Here is a 20,236-nt window from a genome sequence, read left to right as displayed (position 1 = left end):
CGTATCTCCTAGTTAGCGGAGTGTGGGCGAGGCCCGTATCTCCTAGTCAGCATGATAGAAATCAGGAAAGGATAGTTCGCTGAGGTTCGAGGTGGAGTTGGACCTATGTAGCCCTAGATTGGTGAGACCTATGCGAAAGGCCTCTCCATAGTATGGTTTGGGTGAGACCCATGGGCGAGGCCCGTACGATTATAGCAATGCAAGTGGGACCTGGCAGAGACGATAGGGTCAAAGTAGGGGATCGGGGATCCCAAGATCAGATAGCCAAGTAGTAATGTAGATGGGGTAGTTCTCGATAGCCGAAGTATTCTTTGGAAGTCGCTGGGAGCGACTGAGAAGGTGTTCTTTAGTTCAGCAACCGGGTGGGAGTCCGGTATTCCAGATAATAACAGATCAGTTAGGACCAGGGTGGTCTCGGTTCATCCGGAAAGCGGATAAGAGATAGCAGGATCTTCGAACAAGTAGTGATAAGAGAACTATTGTGTGGAGCAGTTAATTGACTGGGAGATGCTAAGTCACTCACAGCAGGATTAAATAATCTCAGAGTAAAGGGTTTGACTATGTTGCGTAGCTCTCGTCTGAGTCTAACCGTTGCAGGGACGAATCTTTTACTCGAAGGATTATCTGATTTACACGCTGAGTTTAGCGTTCAACATCTGGACATAGTAAGTGGAAGTATTCAGTGGGTAACGACGAAATGATCGGCACCGGGAGTGGCTGGGATTTAGTTGCGGTGGAGGATTTATCCTTCATAGATATAGAAGAGGGTTTTGTTTCTTATGTACAGTTGCCTTGGAAGGCCATCGACTGCACAGGGTAATGGTTGGACCCTCAGGATGCCAAGTGTAGCTGTCCTTTCGGGGATCAGACTAAGCATAAAAGGTTATGTGTTGTATAAGAATTCTTGTGAGCATTCAGGCTAGTTCAAATTGACTACTGTGTCCCATGAGAAGCATCAGTTAGTCCGGGATAGATAGCGGAAGCCGAGGGCGTGACGCGTGAGAAGTATCCAAGATAAGTAACTGCAGAAGACTTCGAGGACGAAGACTAGTTTAAGTGGGGGAGAGTTGTAACACCCGGAATCTGGAGTACTAATGAAGGAAAGAAACTTTGCATTTTGAAGGTCTACTCGTCGAGTCCAAGGGGAATGACTCGACGAGTAAAAATAAGATTAGGACGTGGGTGGAGGGACCTACTCGATGAGTTGTTATGGGTTTGAGAAACCCTAAATCCGGGTTTTGTACCCTATTTAAACATCCTTAACCCACACCCCTGACCTCATTTACAGCCTCCATTGTCCAAACCCTAATCCAGAAACCCTAACGGCGAGCGAATCATCAAAGGAGGAAATTTGGTTGAAGAACTTCATCGGAGACCTTGGAGTTGTTCCGGCCATCAAGGAACCAATGGAATTTTTCTGTGATAACGGAAGAGCAGTTGCCTTGACAAAGGAACCAAGAGATCATGACAGATTAAGACATATCGATAGAAAATACCATTTCATTAGACTAGAGTAGTGTAAGGTCACCTCCTAGTAAAGAGGGTATCATCAAAAGAGAATCCTGCGGATCCTCTCAAAAAGGGTCTAAGTAGGGTCAAACTTATTCAGCATGCTAAGAGCATTGGTCTGAGAGATGATACCAGTTTTAGTAGTTAGATAGTTAGTTGAAACTTGTAACAATGAGATTGATTCTGTTCCATGTCTCATGTCCGAACGATATCTTACAGAACAGAGGATTAGATGATCACTTATCTTAGGACACGTAACTGAATGGGTTAGAGTTCCACAACGGCTTTTGGAAGCTATAATTTGCTGATCAGTTTAGAAGTTGTTAGGCGTGTCAAACCCAACAAATAAAGGGGTACGATATACTCCAAAAGAATCTCACAATATTGCACTAAAAGGTAGTACAAGGCAAGTAGGGTCGATCCACAGAGACACATGATAATTGGTTTATACCTCTTTGCGCAAGGTACTATAGTCACCAACAGTAAAGAGGGGGAGGGGGGGGGGGTTAGAATGCAATGATTAAACCAAACAATTAAAAACACAAGTAATCAGCTAAATGATTGAATTAAATTCAGAATTTGTAAGGACTCCAACTCTATGCATGACAACTTAGCAATGCAATTCCAAGATAACATGATATTTGCTCAATTCCATCTAAGTTGGTACTTGAAAGTGTTAACAAGATCTAACACTTCCAATTCACCATATTAATTAACCAAAACAAGCTCTTTGATTAACCCTAACCTTACTAACCTAATCTAACAAGCTCTTAGAATCAGATTATAAGATTGCATTAAGCTTTAAGCGACTGTTCCCAACAACACCTAATACTCCTCACAAGCTCGGGAGTGTAAAAGTGTGTGAAAAGATTTACACTAAATTCATTCAATGAGAATCAATTTAGTGCATGTTACTTAGTTCAATTCACAATACAATTACGGATTTTGCAAAATGAATAACTTGAATGACCTAACCCTAATTCAAATGGCCAATAAGAATCATAATTAGAATCAAACATTCAATTAAAACAAAATCAATTTCACTAGATAGAAATTAAAAGCAAACATCAAGTCATATGATTGAAATCACAACTAAGAAGTGAAAACATGAAGTTGGAGAAATTAGGGTTCTAGACACACATGGCTAGAACAGAATCATAAGTTGTAAAGATGGAAATGATGTGCAATTACAACTTAAAATTAAGAGAAATAATGTTTCCAAATGATAACCGATTAAATTCTTGCAAAAACCTTCGAAATTCCTTCACCCCTTGTGTTCTAGTATCATGTGTGTCCATGAAAAATAGGAAAAACTGCCAAAAGGCAGTTTTTTGGGTCGAACACAGCCCGTGTTCAATATAGAACAAATCTACACGGGTCATGTTCAGTGTAGTCAACAACCCCTCTTCTCTGGTCAACACGGACCGTGCTCCTCTTGCAATGTAAATCCAATACATCCCGTGTACCCCTCTGACTCCAATTCCAAACTTCATTTTTTCAACTTTTCCGCTCTTCGCCCGATTATCCTGAAATCTTCACCAATGCATCCCGGCACCTCCCAAAACGCGTTCCAACCTCCGGTTTACCTGAAAAAGACATGAAAGTGTGCAAATAAGGTTGTTCTAGAGACTAACATGAATATGATGAAATGCAAGAAAAAGGAAGGACAATTATGCTAAATAGATGCATAAAAGGGACTAAAATGTGTGCAAAAAGGTGCACAAATTGCACCTAACATAAGTTATAATGACAATTATAATTATTAGACTTATCCAAGTGGGAAACTATTGGATTAGGTGTCTAAGCCCATAACTAAAATTGGTATAAACTTGAATTGATAGTAGCACATTCCTTTGGGGTTGCCCTCAAACCTAGCAATTGGACATGATGATTTTTGGAAAGAGAGAGAGGTTGATTTATTATTTGATTAATAAATGATTTATTAATGTATTATGAAAATAATATATTAATTAGAAATCATATTGTTTAATAAATAATTAATCAGAAATTAATTGGAATTAGTTTTAGGATTAATTGGATTAAATAAAAGTGCAGGGACTGTTTGGTTATTATTATTAGTTGAAGAAGAAAAGCCCAAGGACCTCACTGGGTGAGGTGGACGAAAATTACTAAGGCAAGCCCAAGAATTTTCGTCCAAGCCTCTTGGATAATGGGGATGGGTTGCTTGGTCACTAAACAGGAGAATTTAGGGTTTCTACCATAAACCCTAGATGTGGCATCAAGCTACCTTAGCTATATAAAGGACGTAAGGCCTTCACAAATTCGTGCAATCCTCCTCATAAGAAGCATTGGAAATTTTTTTCCCTCTCTCCTCTCTCCATAATCTCTTTATTGCTTGTGTTGGGTGTGAACCATTAGAGGCACGACACTTATGGTGCTTGCTTCCAAAAGATCAACATGAGGATTTTCTAGTTGTTTACTATAACAACTAAAAGGTATGTAACCTTAATTCCTTTCTTTAGTATTTTCGAAAATATGCTAGGGTTCTTATTTTAATATTCATAGTTATAGATTCATTAGAGAAAAACCTGGATCTTGTCTTAGGATGCATGTACACTTACGAGTTTAAGTTGCTTTTTTGTTATGCCTAGAACCTATCAAACCTTTGCATAATCAAGATCATCTTCAGAACTAGAGAGTGCCTTTTCACAACCATAAGCACCTTTAGAACAAGAGAGCACATTTACACAACCATTAGCACTTGTAGACCAAGAGAGCACATGTGCACAACGAAGAGTACCTTTGCACCAAGGGAGCACTTTTGTTTGTAAAACAAGGAACACCTTTATGTCAGAATACAACACCCGACTAACAACGAGTTTATGTACATTTATGGTGGGTCACTTGACCCACATTTTTTTCATAATAATCACCAGTAAGTTATTCAACTTTGTTAATTTTGTGAACATTAAATAAAATATATGAAAATTCTATTTCTTATTTCACGGGCATCGAAGAGGACTGGTCGATGATCGTTAATCGGTGATTTACAAATCACAAATTCCTTCACTATATGTTTAATTCATTAATTGCATCGTAGGTTTTTTTTTCAGTCTTTTTATTATTATTGGTTCATTGTTTATTTGATATAATTTGAAGATTCTTAATTGTCATTGTGGTTAACATTCAATAACTTAACACTGAATTCCCTTTTTCACTTTTATGATTGTTCTATTCTATGATTTTACAACAGATTTTTTTTATTGTTTCAAATTTTCAATGTCAGTTGATTATTTAATATTTGTTCATTTGTTTGATTATTTGATTGTTGTTTGTTTCAAAAATTAAATCAAGAATGTCTTAGAAAGAACTAGTAACGATGCAATTGTGAAATTATATCAAGATATAAGACCTCGTCGGGTATAATTATAAGAACTTTAAATCTTTATTTTGTTTATACGATTTGACCTGATTCAAACCCGCAATTAGTAATTTTTTTATAGTTTTTTTTTCTATCGGTTTCATTTAAGTAGTGAACAATATGGTTTTACGTTCTAGACTCGCCACTGACTACACCTTATGTCAGAAAGCTCCATTATGATCCCAAATGCTCCAACTTTGATTTCAAATGCTTAAGTCACATTTAACGTTATAACATTCGGTTAAAATCATATATTCATATTCATATCCATACAATTTCACATAAAAATATTATCTCAAAATCAATGTTTTAAGATCGATATTATTAATCATTTTACATAAAACCGACTAAAATCTTGAAATAGTAATTGTATATTTGTATATATACATATACACATATTTGTTTTTTGGATTTAAATTAAGAAACAAGCTACATAGACCAAATATTTAATGTACTACTACTACATATTATTTGATTTTCGATGGATATTGTTGGTAAAATCGATGATAAATGTTACACTATATTCTATTTTATTTTATTTTGAGTGTCCGTATTTTTTGACAAATTCAAAACAACATCAAGAAAATCTTGGCAAAGCTTCCGTTGAAATCTGATTTTCTGTTTACTATATATCTACTTCCGTTGCAACCTTTCACCATGAAAACACACCTTAAATACACAACTTCTTCAAGGCTATCAAGTATCAACCCACTCCAAAAATGGTTATCACCAGATCCAAAATGAAGAAACGGCAGATGCATTCTGGAGCTTTGATCGGATCCAACGATGATCTTTTAATCGAAATCCTTCTTCGGCTGCCTGTTGCCTCTGTTCTTCGATTCAAATCTGTATCCAAACACTGGCGATCCCTTTTGAGTCAACGACCTTTCACCCTCATTTATAAAAATGGTTCGATCTCTCGTGGCTTATTTGTTCAAGATTTCTATGTTCCATTTGATGATGAGAACAGAAACCCTCCTCCTTTTCATAATCTCGATTTCTATCCTGATCCTCGTGGTATTAGAATCATCCAATCCTGTAATGGATTGCTGCTTTGTTGTAGCATGCATGGGATCCAACGTGATTTTAGATATTACGTATTCAATCCCACCACCAAACAATTTGCTCTCATTCCATCAGTTCCTGGAGGTGGAAATATTCGTAGAACTATCAGTTTTATGGGTCTTGCATTTCATCAAACAGATTGTCCTCACTACAAAGTTATTTGCATTCGCTACATTAAGCGTGATGAGGATCGGTTTCAGATTCAAATCTACTCGTCTGAGACAGGGAAATGGAAGATTTCAGATCAATCTTTCTCTGCGCCTTATTATACAAGCTTCAGCTCTGGAGTTTATTGGCATCAAGCGATTCACTGGGCTCAGTCCAGTGGTAATCCGTCCTACTTTAAGCTCGACACCGAAGAGTTGCAAACGATGCAATCGTACTTTACTATCGACACAAAGAATTTTATTGGAGAAAAGTCTCTTTACTTTGGGGAGTCACGAGGCTGTCTGCATTTGGTGAACAGGGTCCATCGCATTCGCAGAGAGAGCCGTTTACAGCTGAATGTGTACGAGATGTTGAACCATCATTCCGGGTGGTTCCTCAAATATAGAGTGAAGCTTGATGAGCTTCTGAATGCAAGAAACCTAGCTCCGTCGTTCCTTGATCAATACTTCATTCAAGTCTTCGATGTGGTGAGGGGTGAAGAAGAAGAAGATGAAACCTTCTTCATCGTGATCCAAACTCCGGGGAGGATCATAAGGTACGATTTTCACGAAAAGAGTTTCAAGCTGATACTTGATCATAGCACTGGACCACTCTGGCACCGGGGAGCTCATCGTTATATTGAAACCATAGTTTCTCTCTAAAACCTCGGATCTGTGTGTAAATTTCTTAATTTTATCAACCACTATTTATTATTATTATTATTACTAGGTGTGAGACCCGTGTATTATACGGCTGATTTAAAAAAAATTAAACATTAAATTAAAGTGTAAATATAAAATATTTTTTAATGTACAACTTTAAAATAAGAAAAGATGAAACGTATTTATTGCAAATTAATATCATATATATGATATTTAATACTTTACATATATAAGTATATGACTTTAATTTTTAAAATTGAAACAAATCAAAAATTGACAAGTGGATAATATTTATTTCAAAAATACCATAAAATGACAAGTGTCAAAACTCATGAGAGATTGACATGTGGCAAAAAAAACTTTCATTTATTAAGAAAGATTATATTTTGTTTTTTTATCAAGAATATAAATCATGAAAAAGTAGCAACTTATTCCTTGTTATTAGTAGGCTATTTTTTCGGTTTTACCTCAACATCAATATATTTATTTGCTTAACAGCTTGAAACGCTAAGTTTTTGTATAAATAATTTATGGAGTAGTAGGTTAACCGACTTTTAGCCCGCTAGCCGGTAGCCGGTTATATCTTATGGATGTGGCTTGTGTAAGGCTGTTGGGTGTGGGCAACATACATTACCGCCACATAATTATCTTAAACATAAATGAGTGTTATAACGACCAAATGTGGAAATGAGCAACACCAAATAACATGTAATAATACCCCTTATTTTCTATTTTATTTTTTAATTCTTTTTCGACGTATTTAGTTTCTATATTTTTGAATTTCTTAATTTTTTTATTTATGTCATAATATTTATAATTATAATACAAATTAAATCTTAAATTAAAAATAACATTTAAAAAGTAACGATAAAAATAAAAATCCTAAATTAAAAACAACATTAAAAAATTACAATTAAGGATAAAAACACATTTATAAAAATAAAAATCCTAAATCTCGTAGTGTGTCCAACTCATATGCTCGTGCCGCATGTTCAAATATGTGCCATTTTTCTTTCAGAACTCCGAAAGCATGTTTCACATCCTTACGTGTTCCTTCTTGTCTTCTCTTGAAAAATTTATCTCTTGGTTCTATCGGGTGTCGAAACGCCTTTACAAACGTGAAATATGTTGGATATATTTCATCCGTGAGGTAATACCTGAACTTATACTCATGGCCATTTACTGTGAAAGGAGCATCCGGTGCCTTTCCTGTCAAAAGGTCCTGAAATATTGATGACTGATCAAGAACGTTTACGTCATTGTTCGAACCCACTACTCCAAAAAAAGCATGTCAAATCCATAAGTCTTGTGATGCAACAACGTCTAATACTAATGAAGGCAATCCAATATGACCACTTGTGTATTGACCTTTCCACGCCACAAGACAATTTCTCCATATCCACTTTATGCAATCAATGCTTCCAAGCATTCCCGGAAAACCATGTCGTTCTTCATGTGTCGCGTATAGTTGTTGTATGTCATTCAATGAAGGTTTGCGCAAGTATTTGTCACCGAAGGTTTCGATAACACCTCTCGCCAATCTATACAAACTTTCTCATATAGTTTGCTCTGACATTCTCAAATGGTCATCAATAGAATCGGGCGATTCCCCCAAAGCCATAAGCTTGATTGCAGCAACACATTTTTGTAACCCTGTAAAACTTCGTTTACCTCTCTCATCGTACCTCAGTTGGAAATATTCATACCTAAACATATAATAAAATTTTCAAACAACTTTTTAATAATCTAAACAACATATAATAAAATTTTCAAACAACCTTTTAATAATCTAAAGAACGTATAATAAAATTTTAAAGCAATTATTTAATAATCTAAAGAACATATATTAAAATAGAAAATAGTTGTAATTACGTTATCTGCTTTTCATTACATTGACTATTCGTTAAAATACATTTTTACGCAAACGAAACCTTCTTTTGAAATCGTTTGGTTGGTAGACACAATTATCCGCAAAATAATTGTGAACTAGACGTTTATGCCCCTCTTCCAATCTATGTTCAACGCCGCACGTCTGGTCAATAGTGGAGCGGGCTCTAGCGGTATCATGTCGGTAACATATTGATACATCATACCCACGAACATATCATCCTCATCGATATCATGATTGTATGGATGGAACGGATCAAAAGGTTCCATTTTATAATTAAACAGAGTATTAAGGTAAAATGAAATTTTTGAAATTGAAAGAGATGGAGATTATTGAAAGAGTTTGTTGAAAATATGATGAAGGTAAAATAAAGATAAATTTTAAGTATTTATAATAATAAGGAACTTTTTTTAATTGTGACCGTTTGCAAACGGTCGAAAATATGACCGTTCCAGCCAATCACAACTCAAAAAACGGGTGTTTCCTTACGTTACCACGGTAACGCCTTTTTCCATAACGCCGAAAAACGCAATAGGGGCGGTGTTTAAGGCGTCGTAACGCCGTTGCCTTCGAGCCACGTCATTATAACGCCATTAGGCGTTGCCCGCTCCGTGCCGCCTAAGCGGTGTTAGAGAGAGAAAGATGTATCTTTTTTACTTTAGTGAAGGTATTTTTAAATACGTAAGATGTATAAGCTATCTTTTTGCAAGAAGTACAATAAAGCATTACATATTATCTCCTTTGATAAAAAAAACATATTATTAATTTTTATGTTATATATGCAATTTGATTATAATTTTATATATTTATCATATTATTTATTTTATACTGGTGGTGTTGGTGTACCCGCACAATCAGGCGGGCCACGAATGAAGGGAGGTGGGTTGAATAATTTATTTTCGATGATTACTTAGTTTCCTTTTGGTAAGCGGCGAACAATTTCAAAGATGATCATCAGTAGTTTTATTTATAAGTTTTGTACGGATACAGGGGTTGATGGTGTGTGACCGACATCGATGGCATTAGTGTCAGAACCACCTATCTCTATGAAAATAATATATCTCTATGAAAATTATATAATCATTCAAAAAAGTCAAAACCCATCTAAGATATTTACTCTGATAACTGCAATCCTCCCCCCCCCCCCCCCCCCCCCCCAAATCGCCGACATGGAAATCAAATCTTACTGTGGCCACACCCAAAACCGCTAAACATCGTGAAACTATTTTTTTGGGTTTAAATCAAACCTTTTATGGTTTGAATCGAAATTATGGGTTTGATTTTGGTGTTTGACTATATTGAAAAGCTAAACAGTTATCGTGGTCGAAATTTCAATAGCAGTCACATGCCGCTATTTGAAATCGCGGTTATCACGGTGATATAGCGGTTTTTTAAAATTATGTGTAATTTATATTATATATTTATACAAAGTTTATATATATTAGAGTATTAATAAATAATATTATATCGAATTTATATTATAAAAAGTCATATAAGAACATCACATAAACCATATATATAATATTCTAATATAGTAATATGGAAACTAAAAAGTGTCAAAATGTGATTGCAACTCAAGTCGTTCGTGGATTCTAAGTACCAGAAGAGACGAGAAAGAGAAATTATCATTTGTTGCTTTGTAGTTTGTAATTAATTGGATTTATTATTCGGACTTATTAAAACAAAAGTGTAGTGGACAAACTAAAAAAAAACAAATTTATTATTGAAATAGTCCAAATCGGTTTTTTCTTTGTAAAAGTAGCCCAGCGTGTATTAAATTAAAAAAAAAAAAAAAACGGATGTAGCGTTGCTATAGCGCCGATGAGATCTGTGGTAAATAGCGGTCAATAGCGTCAATAATAGCGTCACAACTATTCGTAAACGCTATTTCAAAATAGCGGTTCAGTAATACCGCAAAATGGTATAGCGCTGCTATAGCACCGCTATAGCGCGCTATTAGCATAGTTGAAAAGTAATAAGATGTACCTTAAACCTTGTATTCCTCTCTCTATGGGCAACGCGATAGAACCACAATGGATCAAACGGTAAGAATATCGAATTCCAACCAAATCGAGGACCATCCAACCCTTGTTGAGTTTCGAGCTTCAATTTCTTGTACCTTAAACCTCGTGTTCCTCCCTCGTAAAACTTGATATATAATCAGCTTACATCTATAGAACAACAATAGAGTGATAACCCCTACCCCCATCCCATCTCCATCATCGGTAACAACGTGATAACCTCCCAAAGAATTCCAACTTATGTTGCCATTTCATATATTTATAAATTTCAAGAAAAATAAGCATTTTTTGTCCAAATTTACAATAAAAACACAGCATAACATGCATGTTATTGCCCATAATATATGTATAATTTTAGCAATATCACTTAGGCACCTGTATATCAGGATAAATAAATTTTAATTCAATCTCATGTAATTTTTTGCAATCATTGGAGGCACCTGATGGCCTGACCCCATTCAGCTCTCTTTAGATCTCCCCCTCGTGAGATTGAGTCATGTTAATTAAAATCTTATATCCAAGTCAGGAACCTAAGATCCCGATATACATTTGGATTCATCTTGATTTAGATAGATCCTAGTTGATCGGAATCGTTTTTCACTTATGAAATCCTAATATTGGGCAAAGCTTCCATGGCAATCTTGGTTAATATCAACTTTTGTTGCAATCTTTTTCAGCATGAAAATACAAAACCCTTACTAAAATCCTGAAACAAGGACTAATTTGAAAAAATAATAATTTTTTGGATCTAAAAACAATTACAAGGTATGGACCAAATTCGTATTAATTTACACCATCTCAACTTATTTATTTATTTATTTTTCCTTTTTTATTTATTTTGTTTGAGTCGTTGAGATGCCTTTAAACTTTTGACAAATTCAAGTCAACATCAAGAGAATCTTGGGCAAAGCTTCCATGGCAACCTTCTCTTCTTTACTATTAACTTCTCTTGCAATCTTTCAAAATGAAAACACATGCCTTAAGTAGACCTCTTCTTCGAGGCTTTCAACCCACCCAAAAAATGGTGAATACCAGCCCCACAACCAAAAAAACCCGAAACCAGTCTGGAGCTTTGATAGGTTCCAACGATGATCTTTTAATAGAAATCCTTCTCCGGCTGCCTGTTATCTCTGTTGTTCGATTCAAATCTGTATCCAAACACTGGCTATCCCTTTTGAGTCAACGACCTTTCACCCTCTTGTATAAAAATGTCTCCATCTCACCTGGATTTTATATTCACAACACTTATATTCCATTTGATGTTGAGAACCAAATTGTTCCTCTCGAAATCTATCATCATGTTTGTGGTATTAGAATCGTGCAATCTTGTAATGGATTACTACTTTGCTGTACAATGCAGAGGATCCAAGAACGTAAATATTATGTATTCAATCCCACGACCAAGCAGATTGCGTTCATCCCATCTATTCCTGGAGGCAGGAATGTTCGTAACACTATCACTTTTATGGGTCTGGCATTTCATCAAACAGATTGTGTTCACTACAAAGTTGTTTGCTTTCATCATGCTCAGCATGATGAGAAGCTGTTTCACATTCAAATCTACTCATCGGATGCACGGAAATGGAAGATTTCAGAAGAATCGTTCTCTTTCTCTGCACCTTATTACGAATCCATTGGCTCGGGAGTTTACTGGAATCAAGCAATTTACTGGGCTCCCTTCTCTGCTAATCCATTGTACTTTAAGATCGACACAGAAGAGTTGCAATCGCTGTCATTTCCGATTGAGGCGGCAGTGGAATCTTTGGGAGGTGGTCCAAACGGAGCAATGCGGCTTTACTTTGGGGAGTCACGAGGCCATCTGCATTTGGTGGTGAAGGCAGATCGCAGTGAGACCCATTTGCATCTGATCGTGTACGAGATGTTGAACGATCGCTCAGGGTGGTTTGTTAAGTATCGATTGGATCTTGATGAGCTTCTGAACTCTTACCCTGAGATCAGTACACGTTTTTATAAATTTCAGGTGTTAGATGTGGTGAGAGGCGAAGAAGAAGATGAAACATTCATGGTGTTCATGATTCCAGGGAATAAAATCATAAGGTACAATGTTGCTGACAAGAGTTGTAAGCAGATATATGATCTCTGGCTGCTTCTTAAAAAAAAGCAGAATTATGATCTGAGCTCCGTTATCGATGGACCAATTGAGCATTCTGAAGTTCATCGTTATATTGAAACCATAGTTTCCTTCTAAAATGTCCAATTCTATGTAAATTTATTGATTATTGCTTCATTAAGATTACAAATTGTGTGAATAATAGCAAACTGATATTGCTTCATTACTATTAATAATAAAAGAGTTTATCTAAGTTGATTTTATTGGTAACGAAATTGCCATGGGATAACCAAATTCCAATTTCAATGGTGTCAAACTGTTGAGAGGTTGATAAAAATGTAGTCGGGTATCACTTTCTTATAACAAAATATATTTAGAACAATATATTGCGTTATTGTGTCATGGCAGCCATACGAAAGGCCTTCTTATTTATCAGCAAGTGTTCTTGATGATCCAATGCCATTGTTGTTTATTTGAGCTTCTTTGGATGTGAATGCTTGATTTTAATAAACTAAAATGATCTGATAGTCACTTTTTTCCTTCGACAAAGCTTATGTCTAGTGTAATTGAGGTTGATAACTGTAACTGATGTTGTCTAGTGTAGAATCTTAATTTAAAATTTTGCATGTGTCCAAAAGAACAGAATAATGATCTTTTGGTTGGAGAAAGAAAAGAGAACAACAACATAGGGGTATATCATATATTTTTTCTCCTCACAGACCTTGTTAAACAAATCAACACCATTGGTTGTTATTCGTGGTGGAATTCTTTCATCAATTGCAAAATGAAATTCTTGAGGTATAGTTTAAAGGTCTGGCCTTGAATTTTGGTGCTTTCTCCGGTTGTTGTGATCTCAAGTCACAAATGCTTTGAATCCCAATAGTTCTTGATGTACTATCGTGTATTGAATGAAAATGTCTGATATAAACAAACATAAAGCTAAATAACGGATCCATTTGGCATATTATTGACAGATGAAAACCATTTCAGTAATCTTCATTCACCATCTCAAATAATTCTAGCCCTACCCTAACCACATGGATTGTAGCCTTCAAATGGTTTTTTTGGTGTGAAAATAGCTAACAAATGGTTATGTGCCTTACATTATGTGCCATACATTGTTAAAAGAAGGGATAATGACTTGAAAGGGTAACAAACTTTCGACTTTTGTCACATTTAGTCACTATATTTTTTTTCGTTATCTATTTGCCATTAACTATTGAAACTGTTCACATTTTACCCTTATGACCGGCTGTTACCGGTCATAAGGGTAAAATGTGAACAGTTTCAATAGTTTAGTGGCAAATAGATAACGAAAAAAAGTTTAGTGACTAAATGTGAACAAAATCGAAAGTTCGTTTCCCTCTAAAAAGTTCAATGACTAAATTTGAAAAAACTTCCTATTGTATTATGTTTTAGCAAAATTATTTATTTTTGTTTAATTGAAGCAACATTTGTTGATGAAGAAATCTATGAAATAAAAAAACAAAATGTAACATCCGGATTTCCAGGTATCATCATTTAAGTATTTTTCTTTTGAGTTAAGAAGAGAGACCCGACGAGTTGACGCCTAAACTCGTCGAGTAAGGTCGCGACTGATGACTCGGATTAATGAATGGACTCGACGAGTCGGTGAGGCGACTCGACGAGTCCGCGCTGTTGGCAGAAACCCTAAATCTTTGGGCCCGAGCCATATTTAAAGGCACTTATGGCCTTCAATTGCGACTACCATTCCCATAAGTGAGAACCCTAGCAAGCTTGAGTGTGTAGAGTGAGAGGAAGAACTATCTTGAGCTTTTTGGTGTGATAGATCTGGACCCTTCTAGGTTCAGAGAGCCGAGAATATGAAGCTTTAGTAGAGTAAACCTTGGGGTTCAAAGTTAGGAAGCATTTATGGGATTTTTATGGTATATATAGTTACTTTCATCTTACACATAGATATGAACTATTTTATATAAATTACGTGCTATGTGTGCATATTATTTGAATACTTGCTGTCTATGCTGGATGAACGATTTTATACATGTTTTAAAAGATTTAAACGGTATATTTATTTTATATCTACAAATATATTGCGGATGAAACATGGATAGATGAAATAGTTGGTGTGTGATGAAATAAAATTATGAGAGATAGGTGATGATAGAAAGGTGGTGATAATTAGGTAAATAGATGACGATGAATATGTGATGTAGGATGAAAGGAGATACCATAACCTTAACCAGCAATGTGGCGATGTAGTGATCTACCAGAGTATAGATGGTGACCACGGACTGTTCTAGACAACCCACTGGAAACACCAATAGGCCCATAACTTGTAGGTGATGAATTACGAGTTCAGGCGATGTTGTAACTACGTATTCATGCGATGATACTCTAACCCCTTATTATGAATTACGAGTTCAAACGATGTTGTAACTAAATATTTATGGGATGTCACAAATTTCGCATGTCAAACCAATGGTCATAATTCACATCAGTGAGAATGGTTCATTTTTTTGTAAAACCAAAATCAAATTGGAAATTTTGATTTTTTATTTTGGAAAATGTCAAACCATTGGTTTTTTATTTTGGTTTGGTTTTTTGTTTTTTTTTTTAAATATATTTTCAGGGTTTTGTTTTTTTTTTTATTTTTTTTATTTTTTTTATTTCATAGATTTCTTCATTAACAAATGTTGCTACAATTTAACAAAAATAAATAATTTGCTAAAACATAATAAAAGAGGAGGTTTGTTCACATTTAGTCATTGAACTTTTTAGAGGGAAACGAACTTTTGATTTTGTTTATATTTAGTCACTAAACTTTTTTTCGTTATCTATTTGCCATTAAACTATTGAAACTGTTCACATTTTACCCTTATGACCGGCAACAGCCGGTCATAAGGGTAAAATGTGAACAGTTTCAATAGTTCAATGGCAAATAGATAACGAAAAAAAGTTTAGTGACTAAATGTGACAAAAGTCAAAAGTTTGTTACTCTTTCAAGTCATTATCCCTTAAAAGAATGAAATAGAAACATTATGTTTTTATTTTTTATTTTTTATTTTTTTGTGTGTTTTATGTGCCTTACATTATGTTTGTAGTTTCAATATTTAATTTAGGGAAATTAAGTATTCTAACCACATTTTAGGATGTTTTTAAAAATAATAACCATAATTTTTTTTAAAGTAACCACTCTCTTCGGGATGGACATCCCGACGCAAACCAAAACGGGTCAAGCTCACTACTGTAACCCAATGTTATATATATGGGCCCACACCAAAAAAAAAAACGGAATAAACATTCCGGATACTGAAATTCCGAACTGTTGCTATCAAAATTTCGAACACATATTTTTAAGTCTATCTACCATGGAATCAACAAACCGGGTGAGTTCTACTGTTTAATTTACTTGCATTTTAGTTTACAATTTTCTTTATGTCAGAATCTGTAGAACAATTATGGGATACAAGAAACAAGTATAAGTACCTTAAAATGTGTTACTACCACTCCTTAGAAAGGTTATAAGTCCATATTACCCATTACAAGTGATTCTGTGATGGTACTAACAGTCCAACATATGAAAAACACAATTTGGAACATGAAGATCATTTCCAGAATGATAGGCTGGAATGGTAGTAACGGTCTGAAATACAAAAATCAATTTGTGTATTAGTTCGAAGATCAATTTGTATTGATGTTAAAACATGGGTTTTAGAGATGAATAAATTATTTTCCATATACAAAAGCTTTCAGAATTGTGTCCAATAAATGTAAATTTTAATTGAAAAAATTGTTATACATATTTTTTATGGTACTATATATTAAAAGTTGTTAGATTGTTGTTTGCGTATTTTTTCTGTCTAATTTAGATTTGCATGAAATTGTTTGAAAATTATATAGACAGTGCTAGTTTGTACTGCATGCAAGTTCCCTGTTTTCATGGAATGAACTCTAATACTTGCTAATGTAATGTCATTCTAAATTTAATTATGAAAAAGAAATGGTATTGTTTTTTTTAAATGGAAGTGATTTTCATTCGCATTAGTTAAATGATCGTTACAAAAGCTATTATATATTTTTGGTATCCATAAATTAGAAAAACGTAAGGGATACATATTTGTTGGCGGACGATAAAATCTCCTCTAATTATAAAAATATAAGTAAGACAGTCTTGTTCTGTCCAAAACCTTATCAATCTCTACATTTGCATCTCGAATCTACTTCTCAATCTCCACATTTGCATCTCGAATCCACTTCTTAGTGTCTTTGACTTTTTCTGAGTTTTAACTACCCATTTTTTTTTTATTTACGTGTTCCACTAGATTGTCTGAACGTTGATTGAGTTTTTGACTCATTTCAAAGTCCCTTACATTGGTTTTTCAGCGTCCTTCATAGCTTGAAAAATGTCATCATACATTTTATCTGGGAGTGAGAAATTCGGACCTCTAAAAATGGGTTAATATTCGAACAAACGTAGCAATCTTCTTATTCACAATAACAAACACCAAATTTAAATGCACTCATTCTCAAGTTTTTTTATGTTGCTAATGTACTTTGTTTACCATGTATAATAGATGCATATTAATAGTGATATGTTTTAACAAAGTAATGTGTGTCCGAAAATTGTGTTCGGAATATGTGCCCGGAATGTGTGTGTGAGCAATCTGAATCTTGGATTGTCTGTAAAGTTGTTTTACTTGCATTTTAATTTACAATTTTTCAGTGTTCTAAAAGGCGCGCCATGGCGTGAGGCACGGCGTCGCCGTTACGAAAAGCTTCATAACGTTGCTGTTAGGCGTGACGCGTGGCAAGGCGTGATATGGCGTGTCATGGCGCGTTATGGCGTGTTATGTCGCGTGTTTTTTCGTTTAAGACACGTTTTTTTGCTCTTTTTTATACCTTTTCTAATCGGACATACAAGTATTGTGTTTTTTATTAACTTTCTGTTATTAGTTGTTGATATAACACTTCTAAAAACTAGGTATATTTGATATAAATTTATATTTATGCGGTAATATAATTATAAATTAATACAAAATCGCCGCCTTACATCACGCCTTAAAAAACGCCATGGCTCGCCATAACTCGTTAAGCTTGAGGCTTGGCCTTGCCGCCGCGCCACGCCTCACGCCTTTTAGAACCTTGCAATTTTCTTTATGTTAGAATCTGTAGAACAATTTTGAAATACGAGAAACAAGTCTGGATTAACTTAATTTTTGTAGTTATTTTTAATTTTAGCCATATAATAACCATATAAGTACCTTCAAAAGTGTTACTACCACTCCCTAGAGAGGTTATAAGTCCTGCTTACCCGTTACAAGTGATTCCGTGATAGTAGTAATAGTCCGACATACGAACAACGCAATTCGGAATACGAAGATCATTTCCAAAATGATAGGTCGAAATGGTAGTAACAATCCGGAATACGAAGAACATATTTTTTTTAATTTTCTTTTTGATATAGTTAAATTAATTTCTAAATTTTTTGCGTTAAACCAATACCATGTGTTAGTTGTATTAGTCTGAAGATCAATTTGTGTGATTGTTGTTAAACAAAAATGGGTTTTACAGATGAATAAATTATTTTTAATATATAGGAGCTTTCATGATTGCACCCGATAAAGGTAAACTTCAATTGAAAAAATTGTTATACATATTTTTTATGGTACTATATAATAAAAGTTATATATATATATATATATATATATATATATATATATATATATATATATATATATATATATATATATATATATAAACAACTTTTATTATATAGTACCATAAAAAATATGTATAACAATTTTTTCAATTGAAGTTTACCTTTATCAGGTACAATCATGAAAGCTCATGTATATTGAAAATAATTTATTCATCTGTAAAACCCACTTTTTTTAACAACATCCACACAAATTGATCTTCAGACTAATACAGCTAACACCTGCTTACCCGTTACAAGTGATTCCGTGATAGTAGTAATAGTCCGAAATACGAAAAACGCAATTCGGAATACGAAGATCATTTCCAAAATGATAGGTCGAAATGGTAGTAACAATTCGGAATACGAAGAACATATTTTTTTAATTTTCTTTTTGATATAGTTAAATTAATTTCTAAATTTTTTGCGTTAAACCAATACCATGTGTTAGTTGTATTAGTCTGAAGATCAATTTGTGTGGATGTTGTTAAAAAAAATGGGTTTTACAGATGAATAAATTATTTTCAATATACAGGAGCTTTTATAATTGCACCCGATAAAGGTAAACTTCAATTGAAAAAATTGTTATACATATTTTTTTATGGTACTATATGATAAAAGTTATATATATATATATATATATATATATATATATATATATATATATATATATAACAACTTTTATTATATAGTACCATAAAAAATATGTATAACAATTTTTTCAATTAAAGTTTACCTTTATCGGGTGTAATTATGAAAGCTCCTGTATATTGAAAATAATTTATTCATCTATAAAACCCACTTTTTTTTAACAACATCTACACAAATTGATCTTTAGACTAATACAGCTAACACGTGATATTCGTTTAATGCAAACAAATTTAGAAATTAATTTAACGCATATTTTTTCTGCCTAATTTAGACTTACATGGAATTGTTTGAAAATCATGTAGACATTGCTAGTTTGTACCAAATGCGAATTCCCAATTTTCATGGAATGAACTCTAATATTTGCTATTGTAATGTCATTTCAAATTTAATTATGTAAAATAAATGGTATGATTTTTTAAATGGAAGTGATTTTCATTCGCATTAGTTAAATGATCATTACAAAAGCTATAACATATTTAAATGGTTTCCAAAAATTAAGAAATCGTAAGGGATACATATTTTGTTGGCGGTCGATAAAATATCCTATAATTATAAAAATATAAGTAAGCCAGTCCCGTTCTGTCCAAAAGCTTATTAATCTCTACATTCGCATCTCAAATCCACTTCTCAGTCTCATTGACTTTTTTTTTCAAGTTTAAACTACCCATTTTTCTTTTTTATTTAAGTGTTCCACCAGATCGTTTGAACGTTGATTGAGTTTCTGACTCATTTCAGAGTCCCTTACATTGGCTTTTTTAGCCTCTTTCATTGCTTGGAAAATGTCATCAATCATTTTATCTGGGAGTGGGAAATCTGGGCCTCTAAGAAACGGGTTAATATTCGAAGAAACGTAGCAATCTTCTTCTTCACAATAACAAACACAAAATTCAAATGCACTCATTCTCAAGCATTTTAGTTTGCTAATGTACTTCGTTTATGATGTATAATAGATGTATATTAATAGTGTGATGTTTTAACAAAGTAATGTGTGTCAGAATGTGTGTCCAAAAATTATGTTCAGAATGTGTGCCCGGAATGTGTGTGTGGGGAATCCATGTCTTGGATTGTATGCAATGTTGTTGTACGATTGATTTGAGGCCCAAAATGTTGGTTTGAAATGTCAGTCTGGAATGTGTGTATCAGATTGTGTGACCTTCAATGTT

At 34.1% G+C, this 20,236-nt stretch overlaps 2 protein-coding genes across 2 annotated transcripts; both read left to right on the top strand.

Moving 5' to 3' along the window:
• Positions 1–5,553: 5,553 nt before the first annotated feature.
• LOC145074077 (F-box protein At5g07610-like) lies at positions 5,554–6,807 on the top strand. Its single transcript, XM_079020512.1, has one exon. It carries the CDS (start codon positions 5,611–5,613, stop codon positions 6,763–6,765), a length of 1,155 nt encoding a protein of 384 aa, XP_078876638.1. The 5' UTR covers positions 5,554–5,610; the 3' UTR covers positions 6,766–6,807.
• Positions 6,808–11,583: 4,776 nt separating this feature from the next.
• LOC145073663 (F-box protein At5g07610-like) lies at positions 11,584–12,945 on the top strand. The gene has a single exon (XM_079020183.1). It carries the CDS (start codon positions 11,639–11,641, stop codon positions 12,881–12,883), a length of 1,245 nt encoding a protein of 414 aa, XP_078876309.1. The 5' UTR covers positions 11,584–11,638; the 3' UTR covers positions 12,884–12,945.
• The last annotated feature ends 7,291 nt before the right edge of the window (positions 12,946–20,236 follow it).

This window comes from Lactuca serriola, chromosome 9 (genome assembly GCF_051521515.1).
Source record: "Lactuca serriola cultivar US96UC23 chromosome 9, Lser_US96UC23_V15, whole genome shotgun sequence".
NCBI classification, from domain to species: Eukaryota; Viridiplantae; Streptophyta; class Magnoliopsida; order Asterales; family Asteraceae; genus Lactuca; species Lactuca serriola.
The sequence above is the reverse complement of the archived record's forward strand: the minus strand, read 5'-3'. Positions and strand labels throughout refer to the sequence as shown.

Excerpts from the sequence above, each read along its gene's own strand:
- LOC145074077 (XM_079020512.1), top strand. The coding sequence starts at position 5,611 with ATGGTTATCACCAGATCCAAAATGAAGAAACGGCAGATGCATTCTGGA.
- LOC145073663 (XM_079020183.1), top strand. The coding sequence starts at position 11,639 with ATGAAAACACATGCCTTAAGTAGACCTCTTCTTCGAGGCTTTCAACCC.